Raw genomic sequence first — 17,504 nt, 5'->3', positions numbered from 1 at the left:
CCAGAAACTTCCTCCCATGGTGATATTCAAAAGGAAGACCTTGCCAAAAGAGACCTTTCCAGCCGGCGTCATCATAAAAGCTAACTCGAAGGGATGGATGGATGAAGAAAAGATGAGCGAGTGGTTAAGGGAAGTTTACGCGAAGAGGCCGGGTGGCTTTTTTCACACAGCTCCGAAGGCGAACACACCTTCACTAAGACGGGCAGATAGCGCCGGTCGACATACGCCAACATCTGCCAGTGGATCGTAAATGCCTGGGCAGATAGTTTCGGTCACAACTGTGGTCCGAGCTTTCCGGAAGGCAGGATTCACAGAACTGCTGCACAACAACAGCGACACTGAATCCGATGACTTCGACGAGGCGGAGCCGGCCATTTTTGGATCCCACGCTTGCGCAACTTTTCAATTCGGACACCGAAGACGAAGAATTCGAAGGATTTACGAATGAAGAATAACTTCAGAAGGTGAGCGCTATGTTTATTTTGTGTGTTGTGACATTAACGTTCGAGCAACATTATGTTGCTATTTATTGCTCTACACCATTTTGAATTTTACTATGTTTGTGATTGTACATTTTGGGACAGAGTTGTTAGAACGCTGGTTTTCAATATATTATTAAAGTTTGACTGAACTATCTGACTGTTTTTTTGACATTCACTTTAGCGCAGCGTTTTTTTGACATTCACTTTAGCGCAGCGTAGGCGCGGCTTTTAGTCCGGGGCGGCTTATTGGTGGACAAAATTATGAAATATGTAATTCATAGAAGGTGCGGCTAATAATCCGGTGTGCCTTATAGTGCGGAAAATACGGTATTTATATTTTTTGAGGTAGGGACCAGAGTACCGTAATCGGTGTGAACAGACTTCACAAACAATAAACAAGATTATTGAAGCAGACTAATCAAACAACTGTCAAGCAAGAAATAAGATTCGACCCTCTTAAAAACACCCTCATATTCAGGCTCGTCTTATATTTGGGAGAATACAGTAATACTGAACGTACACATTATGGACATGGATGAGCAGGAGAAAAAGAAGCAAAGACTCAAATGAAACAGTTCAGTGACCTCGTAGGTCGTACATATTAGGGCAATGTCTTCCTGTGTCTGTTTGCTTTCCTGTTACATGTCTCCCGTCAGTGTAAATGACATAACCGTAGAGTGGGGGTTGGGTTGGTGGGTGGGGGAGGGAATTACTCCAAATATGAGTGGTATTACTATAGGGAGGCATGCGGGTAAGCGCTGTTCACGTGCCGTTTACTTAGGGAGGTCAATTACACTATTGTAAACCTACAGGGGCGGTTGAATTTTTTTTTGCTGCGACAGTCTGACGAGCTAGCACCCGGACAACTAACTTGTACAATCTGTACACCTAGACCAGTGGTTCTCAACCTTGTTGGAGGTACCGAACCCCACCAGTTTCATATGCGCATTCACCGAACCCTTCTTTAGTGAAAAATAAAAAATTTTTTTTTTCAAAATTCAAGACAAAGTTACCGTATTTTCCGCACTATAAGGCGCACCTAAAAACCACAATTTTTCTCAAAAGCTGACAGTGCGCCTTATAACCCGGTGCGCTTTATTACGATTCATTTTCATAAAGTTTCGGTCTCGCAACTTCGGTAAACAGCCGCCATCTTTTTTCCCGGTAGAACAGGAAGCGCTTCTTCTTCTACGCAAGCAACCGCCAAGGAAAGCACCCGCCCCCATAGAACAGGAAGCGCTTCACCCGCCCCCGGAAGAAGAAGAAAAAACGCGCGGATATCACCGTACGTTTCATTTCCTGTTTACATCTGTAAAGACCACAAAATGGCTCCTACTAAGCGATCCGGTTCATAAAAAGACGCAATCTCTCCATCCGCACACGGATTACTACCGTATTTCACAGCTGATATTCCTGTGAACCGCACTGTGGAACGGGAGCACGTACGGTGAATATTCGCACCACAGGGAATGAGAAGTCATCCTTCACTGTGGTTCTAGCTTGCCATGCTAACTTCCACCCATGATGATATTCAAAAGGAAGACCTTGCCAAAAGAGACCTTTCCAGCCGGCGTCATCATAAAAGCTAACTCGAAGGGATGGATGGATGAAGAAAAGATGAGCGAGTGGTTAAGGGAAGTTTACGCGAAGAGGCCGGGTGGCTTTTTTCACACAGCTCCGAAGGCGAACACACCTTCACTAAGACGGGCAGATAGCGCCGGTCGACATACGCCAACATCTGCCAGTGGATCGTAAATGCCTGGGCAGATAGTTTCGGTCACAACTGTGGTCCGAGCTTTCCGGAAGGCAGGATTCACAGAACTGCTGCACAACAACAGCGACACTGAATCCGATGACTTCGACGAGGCGGAGCCGGCCATTTTTGGATCCCACGCTTGCGCAACTTTTCAATTCGGACACCGAAGACGAAGAATTCGAAGGATTTACGAATGAAGAATAACTTCAGAAGGTGAGCGCTATGTTTATTTTGTGTGTTGTGACATTAACGTTCGAGCAACATTATGTTGCTATTTATTGCTCTACACCATTTTGAATTTTACTATGTTTGTGATTGCACATTTGCGTACATTTTGGGACAGAGTTGTTAGAACGCTGGTTTTCAATATATTATTAAAGTTTGACTGAACTATCTGACTGTTTTTTTGACATTCACTTTAGCGCAGCGTTTTTTTGACATTCACTTTAGCGCAGCGTAGGCGCGGCTTATAGTCCGGGGCGGCTTATTGGTGGACAAAATTATGAAATATGTAATTCATAGAAGGTGCGGCTAATAATCCGGTGCGCCTTATAGTGCGGAAAATACGGTATATGTTTTTGGTAACACTTTAGTATGGGGAACATATTCTAAGTAACAAAGACTAAATTTAGAGTTATTTGGTTAGAGTTAGGGTTAGGGCTATAATAAGGCCATGCCGAATAAGGCATTAATAAGTACTTAATAATGACTAGTTAAGAGCCAATATGTTACTAATTTGCATGTTAATAAGCAACTAATTAATGGTGAATATGTTCCCCATACTAAAGTGTTACCATGTTTTTTTACTGGTGCACAAAATGAACTGTGCATGAACATCACCTTGTTCAAACAACAAAACCAACACAGTGCATAAACTCACAACAAATTACACACCTGCAAACCAGTCAGATGTTGTCGTATCCGTAATACGCCGATAGGGAGAAGTTTTTATTTACACGATGAATCGGGTGTGTCTTGACCTCCGCCGAACCTCTGAGCCCGACTCACCGAACCCCTAGGGTTCGATCGAACCCAGGTTAAGAACCACTGACCTAGACTATACGTATGTTGTACTAAGGTTAGCACAATGAGCGAAAGAAGAAAAAAACATAAAACGAAAAACAATGATGCACAGAACCATTGAACATACTATCATCAGAACAATCTAATGATGTAAAGATTAACAGTATTAATGATAATCGTGGTAAAACTCCCAACTGTTATATTACTGTTTGAAATTAGAACATTTTGTGAAATCGTCATTGATAAACCCACTTCGTTACACTCACAGACCCTTTCTGCTGGAAATACAAGCTAGTGCTAATGGCTCGCTAGATAGTTTAAATGCTGACATGAATACCCTAACAACGGGAGGTGAACTTGCGTTACGTCACATAATAATAAGCAACACTCGTTTTGCCTTTATCGCTAAATAACACTCTAAAACGCCAGACGATAAGCATTTTTAAACACTCTAAAATAATATGGCAGAAGCCAGAACAATATTTCTTCTGCCAAAAAAGGATTGTGTATCTATTTTATTTTATTTTTTAAATAAAACTTGGTAAAAGATTTTTGGGTGTCGAGTAGCGTACTTTTTGAGCACGTTAGCAACACCGTGAGATATGGTGATATAGGGCTGGGCGATATGGACAAAAACTAATAACCCGGTATTTTTAGGCCCAATAGTTTATATACGATATATAACAGCATCCTAAACAAAACGTACAAAGTGCTGAAGGTTGCCTAAGTGTTTTATGGCTAGATAAGCAGTGTTGAAGAGAAGAGAATTATATTTATATAGCGCTTTTCTCTAGTGACTCAAAGCGCTTTACATTGTGAATCCCAATATCTAAGTTACATTTAAACCAGTGTGGGTGGCACTGGGAGCAGGTGGGTAAAGTGTCTTGCCCAAGGACACAACGGCAGTGACGAGGTTGGCAGAAGCGGGGATCGAACCTTGAACCCTCAAGTTGCTGGCACGGCCACTCTACCAACCGAGCTATACCGCCCCAAGTGTTAAGAGTACTCAGATTATTTTTGTTGTAAGCAGTAACATAAGGTGTTGCTTATTTTTATACATGGCGTAGTGGGTAGAGAAACCGTGCCAGAAACCTGAGGGTTGCAGGTTCGCTCCCCGCCTCTTACCATCCAAAAATCGCTCCCGCTGTCTCCTTGGGCGGGACACTTCACCCTTTGCCCCCGGTGCCACTCACACCGGTGAATTGAATGATGAATGACAGGTGGTGGTAGGAGGGGCCGTTGGCGCAAATTGCAGCCACGCTTCCATCAGTCTACCCCAGGGAAGCTGTGGCTATGAAAGTAGCTTACCACCACCAGGTGTGAACGAATGATGGGTTCTACATGTAAAGCGACTTTGGGTACTTAGAAAAGCGCTATATAAATCCCAGTTATTATTATTATTATTATTATGTCAAAGCAGTTTTCGCTAATTTTTTTTCATTAACGTTAGGTTTATAGCATCACACTTGTGCGCGGGGATATAGGAGCTTTTATTTGCTCATTGCAGTGAAGGCCGCTTGCTGTTTAGTTTGAAACTACTTTTCAGCCACCCAGCCGCAACACAAGGTTAGTCCAAAAATCAAATAAATATAAGAGTAAGACACTAATTTGTAGGGCTGTGAATATTTGGGTACCGCGCAATTCGATTAGATTCTTGGGGGTAAAGATTAGATAACATTGAGTGCCAGTTCCCTGACTAACTACATTCCTCCATAAAATAGATAAACATCTCTGATAAATGTATATATTACCATATTTTTCGGACTATAAGTCGCAGTTTTTTTCATAGTTTGGCCGGGCTCCAGTGCGGCTTATATATGTTTTTTTCCTTCTTTATTATGCATTTTCGGCAGGTGCGACTTATACTCCGGTGCGACTTATACTCCGCAAAATACGGTACTTAAAATAAAACTGGTCTTAATTAATACAATTTTACCCAAACATTAAATAAAGTCAAATAAAAATAAGGCAAAAAGAGAAGTATCCAACACTTAGCTTTGTTTTTAATCGATTAAGAATAGTTTCAAATAGGAATCGCGATTCATTTGAAAATCATGATCACAATTATGAAAGCTACAATTAAATGAGGGTGATCGTCGGCAATATTAACATTTAAAAAAACAGACTCCGCTACATTTCAAACCAAGCATGTTAACAACCAACAGTCAGCCAACCACCAGAGGGCGACCGATTGACAGTGGACTCATGTGAGAGTGAGTGAGGGTAGATCATCCAATAGCTCCCCAAAATATTAGGAACAATAAATACATTACTACATCGGTGCCCTCTCCTCCCGCAGAGATACTCACAGGGTACCAACAGGCAGGCATTTTAACCCCGGAACACGACCATACACTTTGTCGTTCTCTAGGCACTCCCGATAGTTTCCCGAAACCCGGAAATGCTCCCGCACGGATGAACCAACAACAAACGCCACAGCGAGTTGCACGGAAAAGCTGCGTTGGTGTACACATTCAAACAAATACAGTTGCGGAGACATGTTCAGCGTTAACAACACTTCCCTTCTTTTCTCAACCGCCATTGTTTTCCCGCGCTGTGAAGCTGGTTGCTAATAGAGCAGGCTGCCCGCCACCGGCGCAAAGCTACCGCTACAAAAGCGGGGGTGCCCAAAACACAGACGACCGTAACATCAACCGTGCAATCCAGGGGTGTCAAACTCATTTTAGCTCAGGGGGCCGCATGGAGGAAAATCTATTCCCACGTGGACCAGTGGGGTAAAATCATGGCACAATAATTTCAAAATACAACTACGACAACTTCAGATTGTTTTCTTTGTTTTACTTTGGCCCAAAATAGAACAAGCCCATTCTGAAAATGTACATATCACAAATAATCCTCTTGACAAAACACTTCAACTTAGTTTAAAATTCTGAAGAAAAAATTGGTGCAGTTTCAAAAACACAATGAAGAACACAATGAACTTAGACTTCATCTCAGTGTATGTACAGAGTAATTAAACTTTAAGTCACAGCCCATCTAGGATTTAACACAAAACTAAACAATGCATTAATAAAAACGATTCTATGTATCAATTTGTCATTTCTACTGTTCCATCCATCCATCCATTTTCTACCGCTTGTCCTGTTCACTTTCTTTAAACTTTGCACAGAAGGCAATCATTTTCACAGAACTATATCAATGTGCAGTGCCTCATGCAGCATTTTAAGTAGGGTTAAAACATTTTTTATTTTACTCGTGTTTGTTTTATGTTGGGTTGAGGGAGGGGAATTGCAGCCCTACTTTACAGTGTACCTCTTGCTTGGTATACTTGCTCGCCCCGGTATAAACTATTTGCTTGCCCAACAGAATTGCTATTGCAACATCCAGTAGACACATTTAGAACAACGGTTTCTTTAAGTTAAAAGTGTCCGCGGGCCGCATGTTTGACATCCGTTCCCTTATCCATTCACCTCTCAAAGACACGATAAAATAACGGATGTAATAACGTTGTATTTGGCCAAAGACATGTCCTATATATTGTATACTGTAAGCAGTAGAATGAATGTGTCCCTTTGTATGTGACTTTCATGCATTGTTTGAAAGTTATGATCGCACTCTCTGCATATTCATTTTCGTTAGCCATTTGTACAGTCTTTATTATTAATGAATAATTTTTATAGTTTCATTTTGAAATGAAATCCAAGTTCACATACCGTTTGATTAAAATAGAAATAACATATGTTTTAATTAACAGTGAATAACTGTGATCAATAAATGTGATTTCAAAATTGATGAAAATAATCCTGATTATTATTTTGGCCCCGATCGTACAGCTCTAACACAGCTAGAATGTGTCATCAACATTTGTTATCACGATATGGTCTATTCTGTTAAAATCTACAGAGTTGGCCAAATTGATATCATTTATCGCGCAGCCCTAGGTGAAAGTTAGACCTGCGCCGATATTCGATAAGTCAATTTATCGAACAATAAATGAAAATAAACTCAAAAACTTTGCCAGCTTCAATAATCAATGGGTGCATGCGTGTTGGGAGAGCGTTTATTCTTTGCATTGGTTTCAGCAGCTTTAGACGTCTGTGCTACAGGCACATAAACAGTTATAATCATAATTGCTGTAAAGATCCCGAATGTTAGTATTACGTTGTTAATTTAAAATGATCGAAAAACCATGATTGATAACCACAATTTGATAACATTTTGGACCGACTATTGTGTGAATGTTGTCTATCTGTGTTGACTGCGATGATGTGGCGACTTGTCCAGGGTGTAACCCCGCCTTCCGCCCCAGTGCAGCTGAGATATGCTCCAGTACCCCCCGCTACCCCGAAAGGGACAAGCGGTAGAAAATGCATGGATGGATAGCGTTACTTTGCTAGCTAGCCTAAATGCTACGATGAAAACAACAGCCATTAACGTCTTTCCCCATTTTTTTAAACATTGTACCCCAATCTAAACCCGTATAAACACATTACTGTCTAAACAACTAAGATACAGTATTCACATTGAACTTAAAGGCTATGCTGCCTTTGCACAAAGTGATCGATATATACTCGACAGTATCGAGTTGAAGCACTGTGTTTTCCACAGAAAATGCTCTCGCGTGACGTCACATACACCGGAAGTCAAGCAATGATCACCTAATTTGCATTTAGTAAAAAAAAACATTGTAAAACGTTTACAAATGAAAAACATATTTAAACTAGGGATGCAACTAACAACTAATTTGATAATCGATTAATCTGTCGATTATTGCTTCCATTAATCGATTAATAATCGGATAAAAGAGACAAACTAAATTTCTATCCTTTCCAGTATTTTATTGGAAAAAAACAGCATACTGGCACCATGTTCTTTCAACTTGCCAAATAAAACAAGGAAAATGTTACAAAAATGTTTTATTGTTTCTCAGCTGTTTGTAAATGTTGCCGTTTATAAATAAAGGTTTATCAAAAAAAGAGAAAAAAAAGTAGCCTCTGCGCATGCGCATAGATCCAACGAATCGATGACTAAATTAATCGCCAACTATTTGTATAATCGATTTTAATTGGTTTAATCGATTAGTTGTTGCAGCCCTAATTTAAACACACAAATAAAAAGTATATTGCTCTTAATGAAGCCAGACCAATATTTGATGTTTTCTCCGCCAAGAAAGTATATTGTGTGCCTTTTTTTTTGTATTCATACAACTTATTTAAAAGATGTGTGTGTACAATACCAATACCACGGTAATAATGGTAACTGTGATTATTTTGGTCACAATAACTTTAGCCATTTTATTTATTGTTTTATTTGTATATATTTGAGGGTCCCCCATACCCTCCTCAACAAAGACAGAACCTATTTTATTGCTTTTGGTTGGGATTTTCATTCAAGGAAACATTTTTGCTAACAGACATAGTATATTCTATTGTTATTATTGTTTTGTTTTATTTAAGTTGGATATTTATAAGTTTACATTCCAATTACAATGTTAAAATATTCAAGAAATGCCAGTTTATTTCATTTGAAAGGGTATACTTGCATCATTATTACTATGCATTATCATTACATCAGTGGTTAATTTGGTCTCAAAATAATGTTGACAATAATATAATTTATCGACAATAATTTGGATGTCAACATATTGTCCAGCAAAATTTGTTATCGACCCAGGCCTGTTGTCATCAACATCTGTTATCACGATATGGAGATGGTAGGGCTGGGCCAGTAAAAGATATCAATATGTATATATCGCGATAGACACTTAATTGGTATCAATTAAAAAATGTGTTCGATATACATGTATAGACAGATATATACACATATACAGTATGTACATACATACATACATTATATGTACAGATACACACATATTCATTAATATATACAGTATATATACACATATACACATGGTATACATATACACACACATATATATAAATATTAATTAATATATATATATATACACATACATATATATACATATATTTATACATATATATATATATATATATATATACACATACATACATACATATACACACACACACACATATATATATATATATATATATATATATTTTTTTTTTTTTGGTTTGTTTTATTTTTTTGGTCGTAAAAACCAGAAAGAATAAAGCATGGTTGGTTGCATTAACGAAGGCACTGGTCTGTAACCTAGCAAAACAGGAAGTGATCACTGAGCAATGGGAGGCACAGTTTGGTTGTGCCATATTGCTGTTGATTCTTTGCATGGAGTGAAAAGAGAAATTAAAAATGAGTGTTACAGAGAGTGAAGAAATAGTGTATAAAACAGGAAAAGCCACCTTGACAGTAAAACTGTTTTTAAAGCTATATCTCTGGCCAAACATTACATCATCTATATTGTATATTGCACAACTCTAGGTGAGAGTTTGACCTTGAAACTTCCATACTTAATGTCTAAATCTAAATAATCTGAAATAAGGAAATAATTGGGTTTGATCCTAAATGTTATTCTACGAGCGTATGAGGATATTTGCAACAAGAATGGATGGCCCTCAGCAGCGTGCAGAACTTGAGCAAACCAAACAACCCTAAATTACTTCTGCAACAAACTGTACACGCTGATTTAAAAAAACAAATATTCATACACTATTCAATGTGAAATTACGAAAAATGTCCTCACAAAATCCAGAAATCCATCCGTTATATAATGTTGCGTGGGAATTGTCATGTATTTTGATGTAATTCTGCAAGAAAACAAACAACTGCAACACGTGAACATACTAAGATTGCATTCAGATCTAGTGTTAATAATGTACAGCAAGGTTAAAAAGGAAGGGGAAAAGCAGCACTATTGGTGGAGGAGTATACCACAGGGTAGGGAGGCTGCAGCCTTTCCATTAGATTCAATTATAAATGGCCAAGAGCGGAGGGACGGGCAGCCAATCAGATCTCGGCTCGCATGTCAACCTAAGACCAACTGTCTAGTGGCTCTGACAGCAGGATTTTACCTCCATAATTCAAATCCCAAAGCAAAAGGCAATCTGCACTTAGCTAACTCCAGCCAGCGGGGCTTGTGTTTACAACGCGGATCGAGGGGCGAAGGAAAAAAAAAAGGAACCACACCGACTCGACTGAAACCTTCTCGTCAAATCGCAATCACACTTTAGATCCAAGTTAAGAATTGCCTTCAAATGTGCACACTTGCTCACTGTGCAGCAGCGTTTTATAGCACGTAGCGTGCACGGTGCGGCTCTTAATGAATATGCAAATGACTTTTGCACGTCGATGGCTGTCATTTAGCTGCTGTTTGGACACTTGACAGTTCGATAGCATGCATGGCAACATATGGCAACACTGCGCGTCGTCTTGTTTTAGCTCCAAACACCAGCGACCTGGCTGCCATCTAATCATGGGAGAAGGAAAGGAAATACCTTTAACACACCTTCTCCTGCAAACTCCTACCCGTACTCGGTCAGAACTCTTGCACGGAGACAAACACCGCACGCTGCCCAAAAGTTGTTTTGAAGCAGTAAACACAGGTCGAGGCTGGATCTAAACACTATTACAGGGGGTGGTGTTGTGAGGAAAGAGAGAGGCAGCCATTTTAGAGCTCTTGCTCCATAGACAATGGCTGGTCCAATGCGAGATGCTAGCTTAGCATGTCTTTCCCCAGCTTCAAGTTAGTCGGTGTGAGGAGTGAGAGTTACCTGGTTTCTATTCGGAGGCTGTCCGGTGTTCCCCGGGCTGATTGGAGACGGTTGGTGGGTCCTTTGTTGCCAACCCGGATGAACCCCACTATACTGAGTAGTGCTCGCCATGTCCCCGGCTGCCTTGCTGCCCCCTTCCTGGTTGTTGTAGTCTCCTTGCGGGTAGTTAGGGTAGCTCCTGGCCGAGCTGGGGGACGTCAGAAGCTGATTTAAAGTTGGCGTGGACGTGGGCTGTTGGTTTCCCATGTTATACCTCTGGTTGTTATAGGAGGCAGCCATTCCTCCTGCTGGCTGCTGCTGCTTGCCTGGCTGCCCCCCAGCCGCGGGAGGCTGGTTGTTACGCGGGGAATTCATGGCCGCGTATCCTTGACCCTGATATGAAGTCCTATTCTGGAAGTAGTTGTTGTAGTGGTTGGGGTAGCCATGTTCGTGGGAGTTAGCGGGGTAAGGGTCCATCATGCCCGGCCCCGATGCAGCTGCCATGCCAGGGCTTTGTTGTCCGCCATGTTGATGAAAAGGGGCCCGGCTGTAGTGCTGGTTGTAGCCGTACGGGGGTGGTGGGAAGGGGCCCGTGTGGTGGTGTCCCATGCCCGGATGGTTATTCCCTTCAGGCCCACCGGAATCATTCTGATTATTATTATTTACCCTGGGCACATTCCCGTTGCCGTTCTTCATGTCAGGATCCCCTCCTCCCCCAGCGTTGCCAGCATCGCTCCCGTCCTGCAGCTCCTTTTGGCCGGGAGATCCTCCGCCCGCGTCCTTGTTCTCATGCTGCTTCTCCCCCGGCACCGCGGACTCCTCCTGCGAGTCCCGATCCGGCTTTTTGAGTTCGGATGGCGGGCTAGTGTTGAGAGTGGCGACCTGAGCCGCCATGATATACCTCTCGCTCTCCCCCCACTCTTTCTACAGCCGCTTTCTCTCAGCAAGGCGACTTACTCACAATTAAACTCCGAATGATCATTGAATATAAATACAATTTGATTGATCACAACATACCCGTTGTCCCGGTTCATCCCCCCCCGGTGCCCTCCGTCCGGACCCGGTATCCGGTAAATCCACCGCGACTCCGTTTCAACTCAAAACAGGAGAGGGGAAAGTTTGGGGAAGGAGAAAAGGCGAATAGAGCGGCAGGTGAGAGGATTTCGCCGACGCCAGAGTGTGTTTGTTGCGTGAAATAAATGTAAAAATGAGGGGGTTCTATCACACAAGTAGAACGCAAGCGACAAATCGAGCAAACCAACACGAGGCTCCGCGAGACACAGCCATCTTAGCGAGCTGCCGGGAAACCACGAAAACCCGGATGTGGATCACCCTAAAACTGGATCTGGACTAACTGTGCTAACATTGTTTACACCCAAGAAGGGCCATCGTTTATGCTCTAGTGCATTTTAACTCCACTCATACATAAACATATCAAGCACGCTAAAAGGCCATGCGTGTTGGCTTAAAAGTCGTATGCAAATAAGGGGTAATTGACTAAAAAAATGAGGGTGAGTTCTAGGGGTGTGGGAAAAAATTGATTCTAATTCGAATCGCGATTCTCACGTTGTGCGATTCAGAATCAATTCTCTTTTTTTTTTTTTTTTTAATTAATCAATCCAACAAAACAATACACATCAATACCATAACGATGCAATCCAATTCCAAAACCAAACCCGACCCAGCAACACTCAGAACTTCAATAAACAGAGCAATTGAGAGGAGACACAAACACCACACAGAACAAACCAAAAGTAGTGAAACAAAAATTAATATTATCAACAACAGTATCAATATTAGTTACAATTTCAACATAGCAGTGATTAAAAATCCCTCATTGACATTATCATTAGACATTTATAAAAAAAATTTTTTAAAAAAGAACAATAGTGTCACAGTGGCTTACACTTGCATCGCATCTCATAAGCTTGACAACACACTGTGTCCAATATTTTCACAAGGATAAAATAAGTCATATTTTTGGTTCATTTAATAGTCAAAACAAATTTACATTATTGCAATCAGTTGATAAAACATTGTCCTTTACAATTATAAAAGCTTTTTACAAAAATCTACTACTCTGCTTGCATGTCAGCAGACTGGGGTAGATCCTGCTGAAATCCTATGTATTGAATGAATAGAGAATTGTTTTGAATCGGGAAAAAAACGTTTTTGAATCAAGAATCGTGTTGAGTTGAAAAAAATCGATTTTGAATCGAATCGTGGGACACCCAAAGATTCACAGCCCGAGTGAGTTCACACTTGACATTCTCGATATGGAAGTAAATGTGTGTCTTTAGTACGAAATGTTTTTTTACAGTGGCCTAGTGGTTAGAGTGTCCGCCCTGAGATCGGTAGGTTGTGATTTCAAACCCCGGCCGAGTCATACCAAAGACTATAAAAATGGTACCCATTACCTCCCTGCTTGGCACTCAGCATTACGGTTTGGAATTGGGGGTTAAATCACCAAAAATGATTCCCGGGCGCGGCACCGCTGCTGCCCACTGCTCCCCTCACCTCCCAGGGGGTGAACAAGGGGAATGGTCAAATGCAGAGGACACATTTCACCACACTAAGTGTGCGTGTGACAATCATTGGTACTTTAACTTTACTTTAACTTGAACTTTTTTGGACAATGAACTTATGTCGCTGAATTTTTGGCGTTTGAATTTTATGAACTGCAATTTTTACACCAAATTATGCTGACAATTTCATTGAATAAAAAATTGTGGGAAAAACCTGTGTTTTTAAACATTTGGTTTGTTAAAATGCAGTGTTTTAAATTTCAGTGTGTAAAAATTCAGTTTCAAAAAAATGTAATGCAGAAAAATTCAGTGTAAGAAAATGAGTGCAGAAATATTTGTTGCTTCAAAACTTCATTCCGGTACATTTTTGGGGGAATTTTGCCTATTGTTCATAATCATAATGACAGACACCAACGCACAAGTCTTTTTTTTAGGATTTTAGAGATGATTAAAAAAAACGCTTGAAAGATGAGGCGAATGGGAGTCACCTTTGTAGCATTGAAAGCCCTCTACAACCACTTCAAAACCCTCCATCAGCATTTTATATACACACTACAAGTCTATATATAATGTAGTAACAGACACGTTTATAACAATATGTAATATGTACAATATTTACCGTATTTTGATCTTTTTAATCATTTCCGGGACTGACGTTTTACGCGCATTGATTTCCGTTTCCATAGCAGCGCACTTCTGACTTCTGGCAACAATGTGTGTTCTAATCATGGCAGACTTGGTAACAAACAACGAAGACGACTATTATTGGACAAATGAGGATTCACAACCTTATCTGTTTGAACCGAATAAACAAAGGATGAACTGCTGCTTCTAGAAGCAAGCATGAAGAAAAAGGTGAGACGCTGGAGCAGAAAATTGGAGACAAGCTATTTCGACATAAATGGCGTGCTTACCCCAAATAAACCAGTAAAACATCCCCGGCCAGCTGGACCAAACAGACAACTGTCCATTAAGTAAGTCACACTTTGTATTGATTAAGATACACGCAGCATGTCATGCGTGTTATTACAAATACAGTTCATACGCTGTGTACAAACAAAACATGAAATGTGGGCTAATGCATTTTAACTCAACTCATACATAAACATATCAAGCACGTTAAAAGGCCATGCGTGTTGGCTTAAAAGTCGTATACAAATCAGGGGTAATTGACTAAAAAATGAGGATGAGTTCACACTTGCCTTTCTCGATATGGAAGTAAATGTGTGTCTTTAGTACGAAATTGTTTTTTTTGGACATTGAACTTATGTCGCTGAATTTTTGGCGTTTGAATTTTATGAACTGCAATTTTTTACGCCAAATTATGCTCACAATTTCATTGAATAAAAAATTGTGGGCAAAACCTGTGTTTTTAAACATTTGGTTTTGTTAAAATGCAGTGTTTTAAATTTCAGTGTGTAAAAATTCAGTTTAAAAAAAATTTAATGCAGAAAAATTCAGTGTGAGAAAATGAGTGCAGAAATATTTGTTGCTTCAAAACTTCATTCCGGTACATTTTTGGGGGAATTTTGCCTATTGTTCACAATCATAATGACAGACACCAACACACAAGTCTTTTTTTTAGGATTTTAGAGATGATTAAAAAAAACCGCTTGAAAGATGAGGCGAATGGGAGTCACCTTTGTAGCATTCAAAGCCATCTAAAACCACTTCAAAACCCTCCATCAACATTTTATATACACACTGCAAATCTATATATAATGTAGTAACAGACACATTTATAACAATATGTAATATGTACAATATTTACCGTATTTTGATCGTTTTAATCATTTTCGGGACTGACGTTTTACGCGCATTGATTTCCGTTTCCATAGCAGCGTACTTCTGACTTCTGGCAACAATGTGTGTTCTAATCATGGCAGACTTGGTAACAAACAACGAAGATGATTATTATTGGACAAATGAGTATTCACAACCTTATCTGTTTGAAGCGAATAAACAAAGGATGAACTGCTGCTTCTAGAAGCAAGCGTGAAGAAAAAGGTGAGACGCTGGAGCAGAATTTGGAGATGAGCTATTTCGACATAAATGGCGTGCTTACGCCAAATAAACCAGAAAAAACATCCCTGGCCAGCTGGACCAAACAGAAAACTGTCCATCAAGTGAGTCACACTTATATTGATCATGATACACGCCGCATGTCATGCGTGTTATTACAATTACAGTACATACGCTGTGTACAAACAAAACATGAAATGTGGGCTAATACATTACAGATACTTATGGTTCTTATATGGTTGTTTATGTTTTTCAGCCAGTACAAATTGGTGTCTCATCGCGTTGTTGTGCATTACAAACTCAAACGCGTTTTGTACCTGCGTAGAAGAAGGCTTATCTCTTGCCGTAGTTAGCTTGTACGCCGATTTGTTACTACGACAGAAAAATGTTCCTCAGTGTTCGCTCTTACAAAAACAATGTCGCTACAGTTTGGTTTATTATACAGGTTACAGGATGTAAATGAAGTATTGGTGACTGTTTTTGAATGCATTTTCAAAATGATTTAGAGATAGAATAGATTGCTCCCATCAGCTGCATTGCTAGGTACCTAGAACAAGCTGATTTTCCATCCATCCATCCATCTTCTTCCGCTTATCCGAGGTCGGGTCGCGGGGGCAGCAGCTTAAGCAGGGAAGCCCAGACTTCCCTCTCCCCAGCCACTTCGTCCAGCTCTTCCTGTGGGACCCCGAGGCGTTCCCAGGCCAGCCGGGAGACATAGTCTTCCCAACGTGTCCTGGGTCTTCCCCGCGGCCTCCTACCGGTGGGACGTGCCCTAAACACCTCCCTAGGGAGGCGTTCGGGTGGCATCCTGACCAGATGCCCGAACCACCTCATCTGGCTCCTCTCGATGTGGAGGAGCAGCGGCTTTACTTTGAGTTCCTCCCGGATGGCAGAGCTTCTCACCCTATCTCTAAGGGAGAGCCCCGCCACCCGGCGGAAGAAACTCATTTCGGCCGCTTGTACCCGTGATCTTGTCCTTTCGGTCATAACCCAAAGCTCATGACCATAGGTGAGGATGGGAACGTAGATCGACCGGTAAATTGAGAGCTTTGCCTTCCGGCTCAGCTCCTTCTTCACCACAACGGATCGATACAGCGTCCGCCTTACTGAAGACGCCGCACCGATCCGCCTGTCGATCTCACGATCCACTCTTCCCCCACTCGTGAACAAGACTCCGAGGTACTTGAACTCCTCCACTTGGGGCAAGATCTCCTCCCCAACCCGGAGATGGCACTCCACCCTTTTCCGGGCGAGAACCATGGACTCGGACTTGGAGGTGCTGATTCTCATCCCAGTCGCTTCACACTCAGCTGCGAACCGATCCAGTGAGAGCTGAAGATCCTGGCCAGATGAAGCCATCAGGACCACATCATCTGCAAAAAGCAGAGACCTAATCCTGCAGCCACCAAACCAGATCCCCTCAACGCCTTGACTGCGCCTAGAAATTCTGTCCATAAAAGTTATGAACAGAATCGGTGACAAAGGGCAGCCTTGGCGGAGTCCAACCCTCACTGGAAACGTGTCCGACTTACTACCGGCAATGCGGACCAAGCTCTGGCACTGATCATACAGGGAGCGGACTGCCACAATCAGACAGTCCGATACCCCGTACTCTCTGAGCACTCCCCACAGGACTTCCCGAGGGACACGGTCGAATGCCTTCTCCAAGTCCACAAAACACATGTAGACTGGTTGGGCAAACTCCCATGCACCCTCAAGGACCCTGCCGAGAGTATAGAGCTGGTCCACAGTTCCACGACCAGGACGAAAACCACACTGTTCCTCCTGAATCCGAGGTTCGACTATCCGGCGTAGCCTCCTCTCCAGTACACCTGAATAGACCTTACCGGGAAGGCTGAGGAGTGTGATCCCACGATAGTTAGAACACACCCTCCGGTTCCCCTTCTTAAAGAGAGGAACCACCACCCCGGTCTGCCAATCCAGAGGTACCGCCCCCGATGTCCACGCGATGCTGCAGAGTCTTGTCAACCAAGACAGCCCCACAGCATCCAGAGCCTTAAGGAACTCCGGGCGGATCTCATCTACCCCCGGGGCCTTGCCACCG

At 41.7% G+C, this 17,504-nt stretch overlaps 1 protein-coding gene across 4 annotated transcripts in view; it reads right to left on the bottom strand.

Moving 5' to 3' along the window:
* arid1ab (AT-rich interactive domain 1Ab) overlaps window positions 1-17,504 on the bottom strand; it is a 232,116-nt gene that overhangs the window by 93,958 nt on the left and 120,654 nt on the right. The window contains exons 1-2 of one of the 4 annotated variants that reach the window (XM_061930753.1): window positions 11,167-12,224; window positions 10,914-11,100 (exon numbers count right to left, since the gene is read on the bottom strand). The exons of 1 other annotated variant lie outside the window; for it this stretch is intronic. In XM_061930753.1, the coding sequence (XP_061786737.1) occupies window positions 10,914-11,100; window positions 11,167-11,786 (807 nt within the window). In that variant the 5' untranslated portion in view covers window positions 11,787-12,224. Of the gene's footprint in view, window positions 1-10,913; window positions 12,225-17,504 lie in introns of those variants that run through there. 2 more of the 4 variants (XM_061930751.1, XM_061930755.1) reach the window with 2 other exon arrangements.

Source organism: Nerophis lumbriciformis, linkage group LG37 (genome assembly GCF_033978685.3).
Source record: "Nerophis lumbriciformis linkage group LG37, RoL_Nlum_v2.1, whole genome shotgun sequence".
Taxonomy (NCBI): domain Eukaryota; kingdom Metazoa; phylum Chordata; class Actinopteri; order Syngnathiformes; family Syngnathidae; genus Nerophis; species Nerophis lumbriciformis.
Note: the sequence above shows the minus strand (reverse complement) of the source record. Positions and strands in the feature narration are given on the sequence as shown.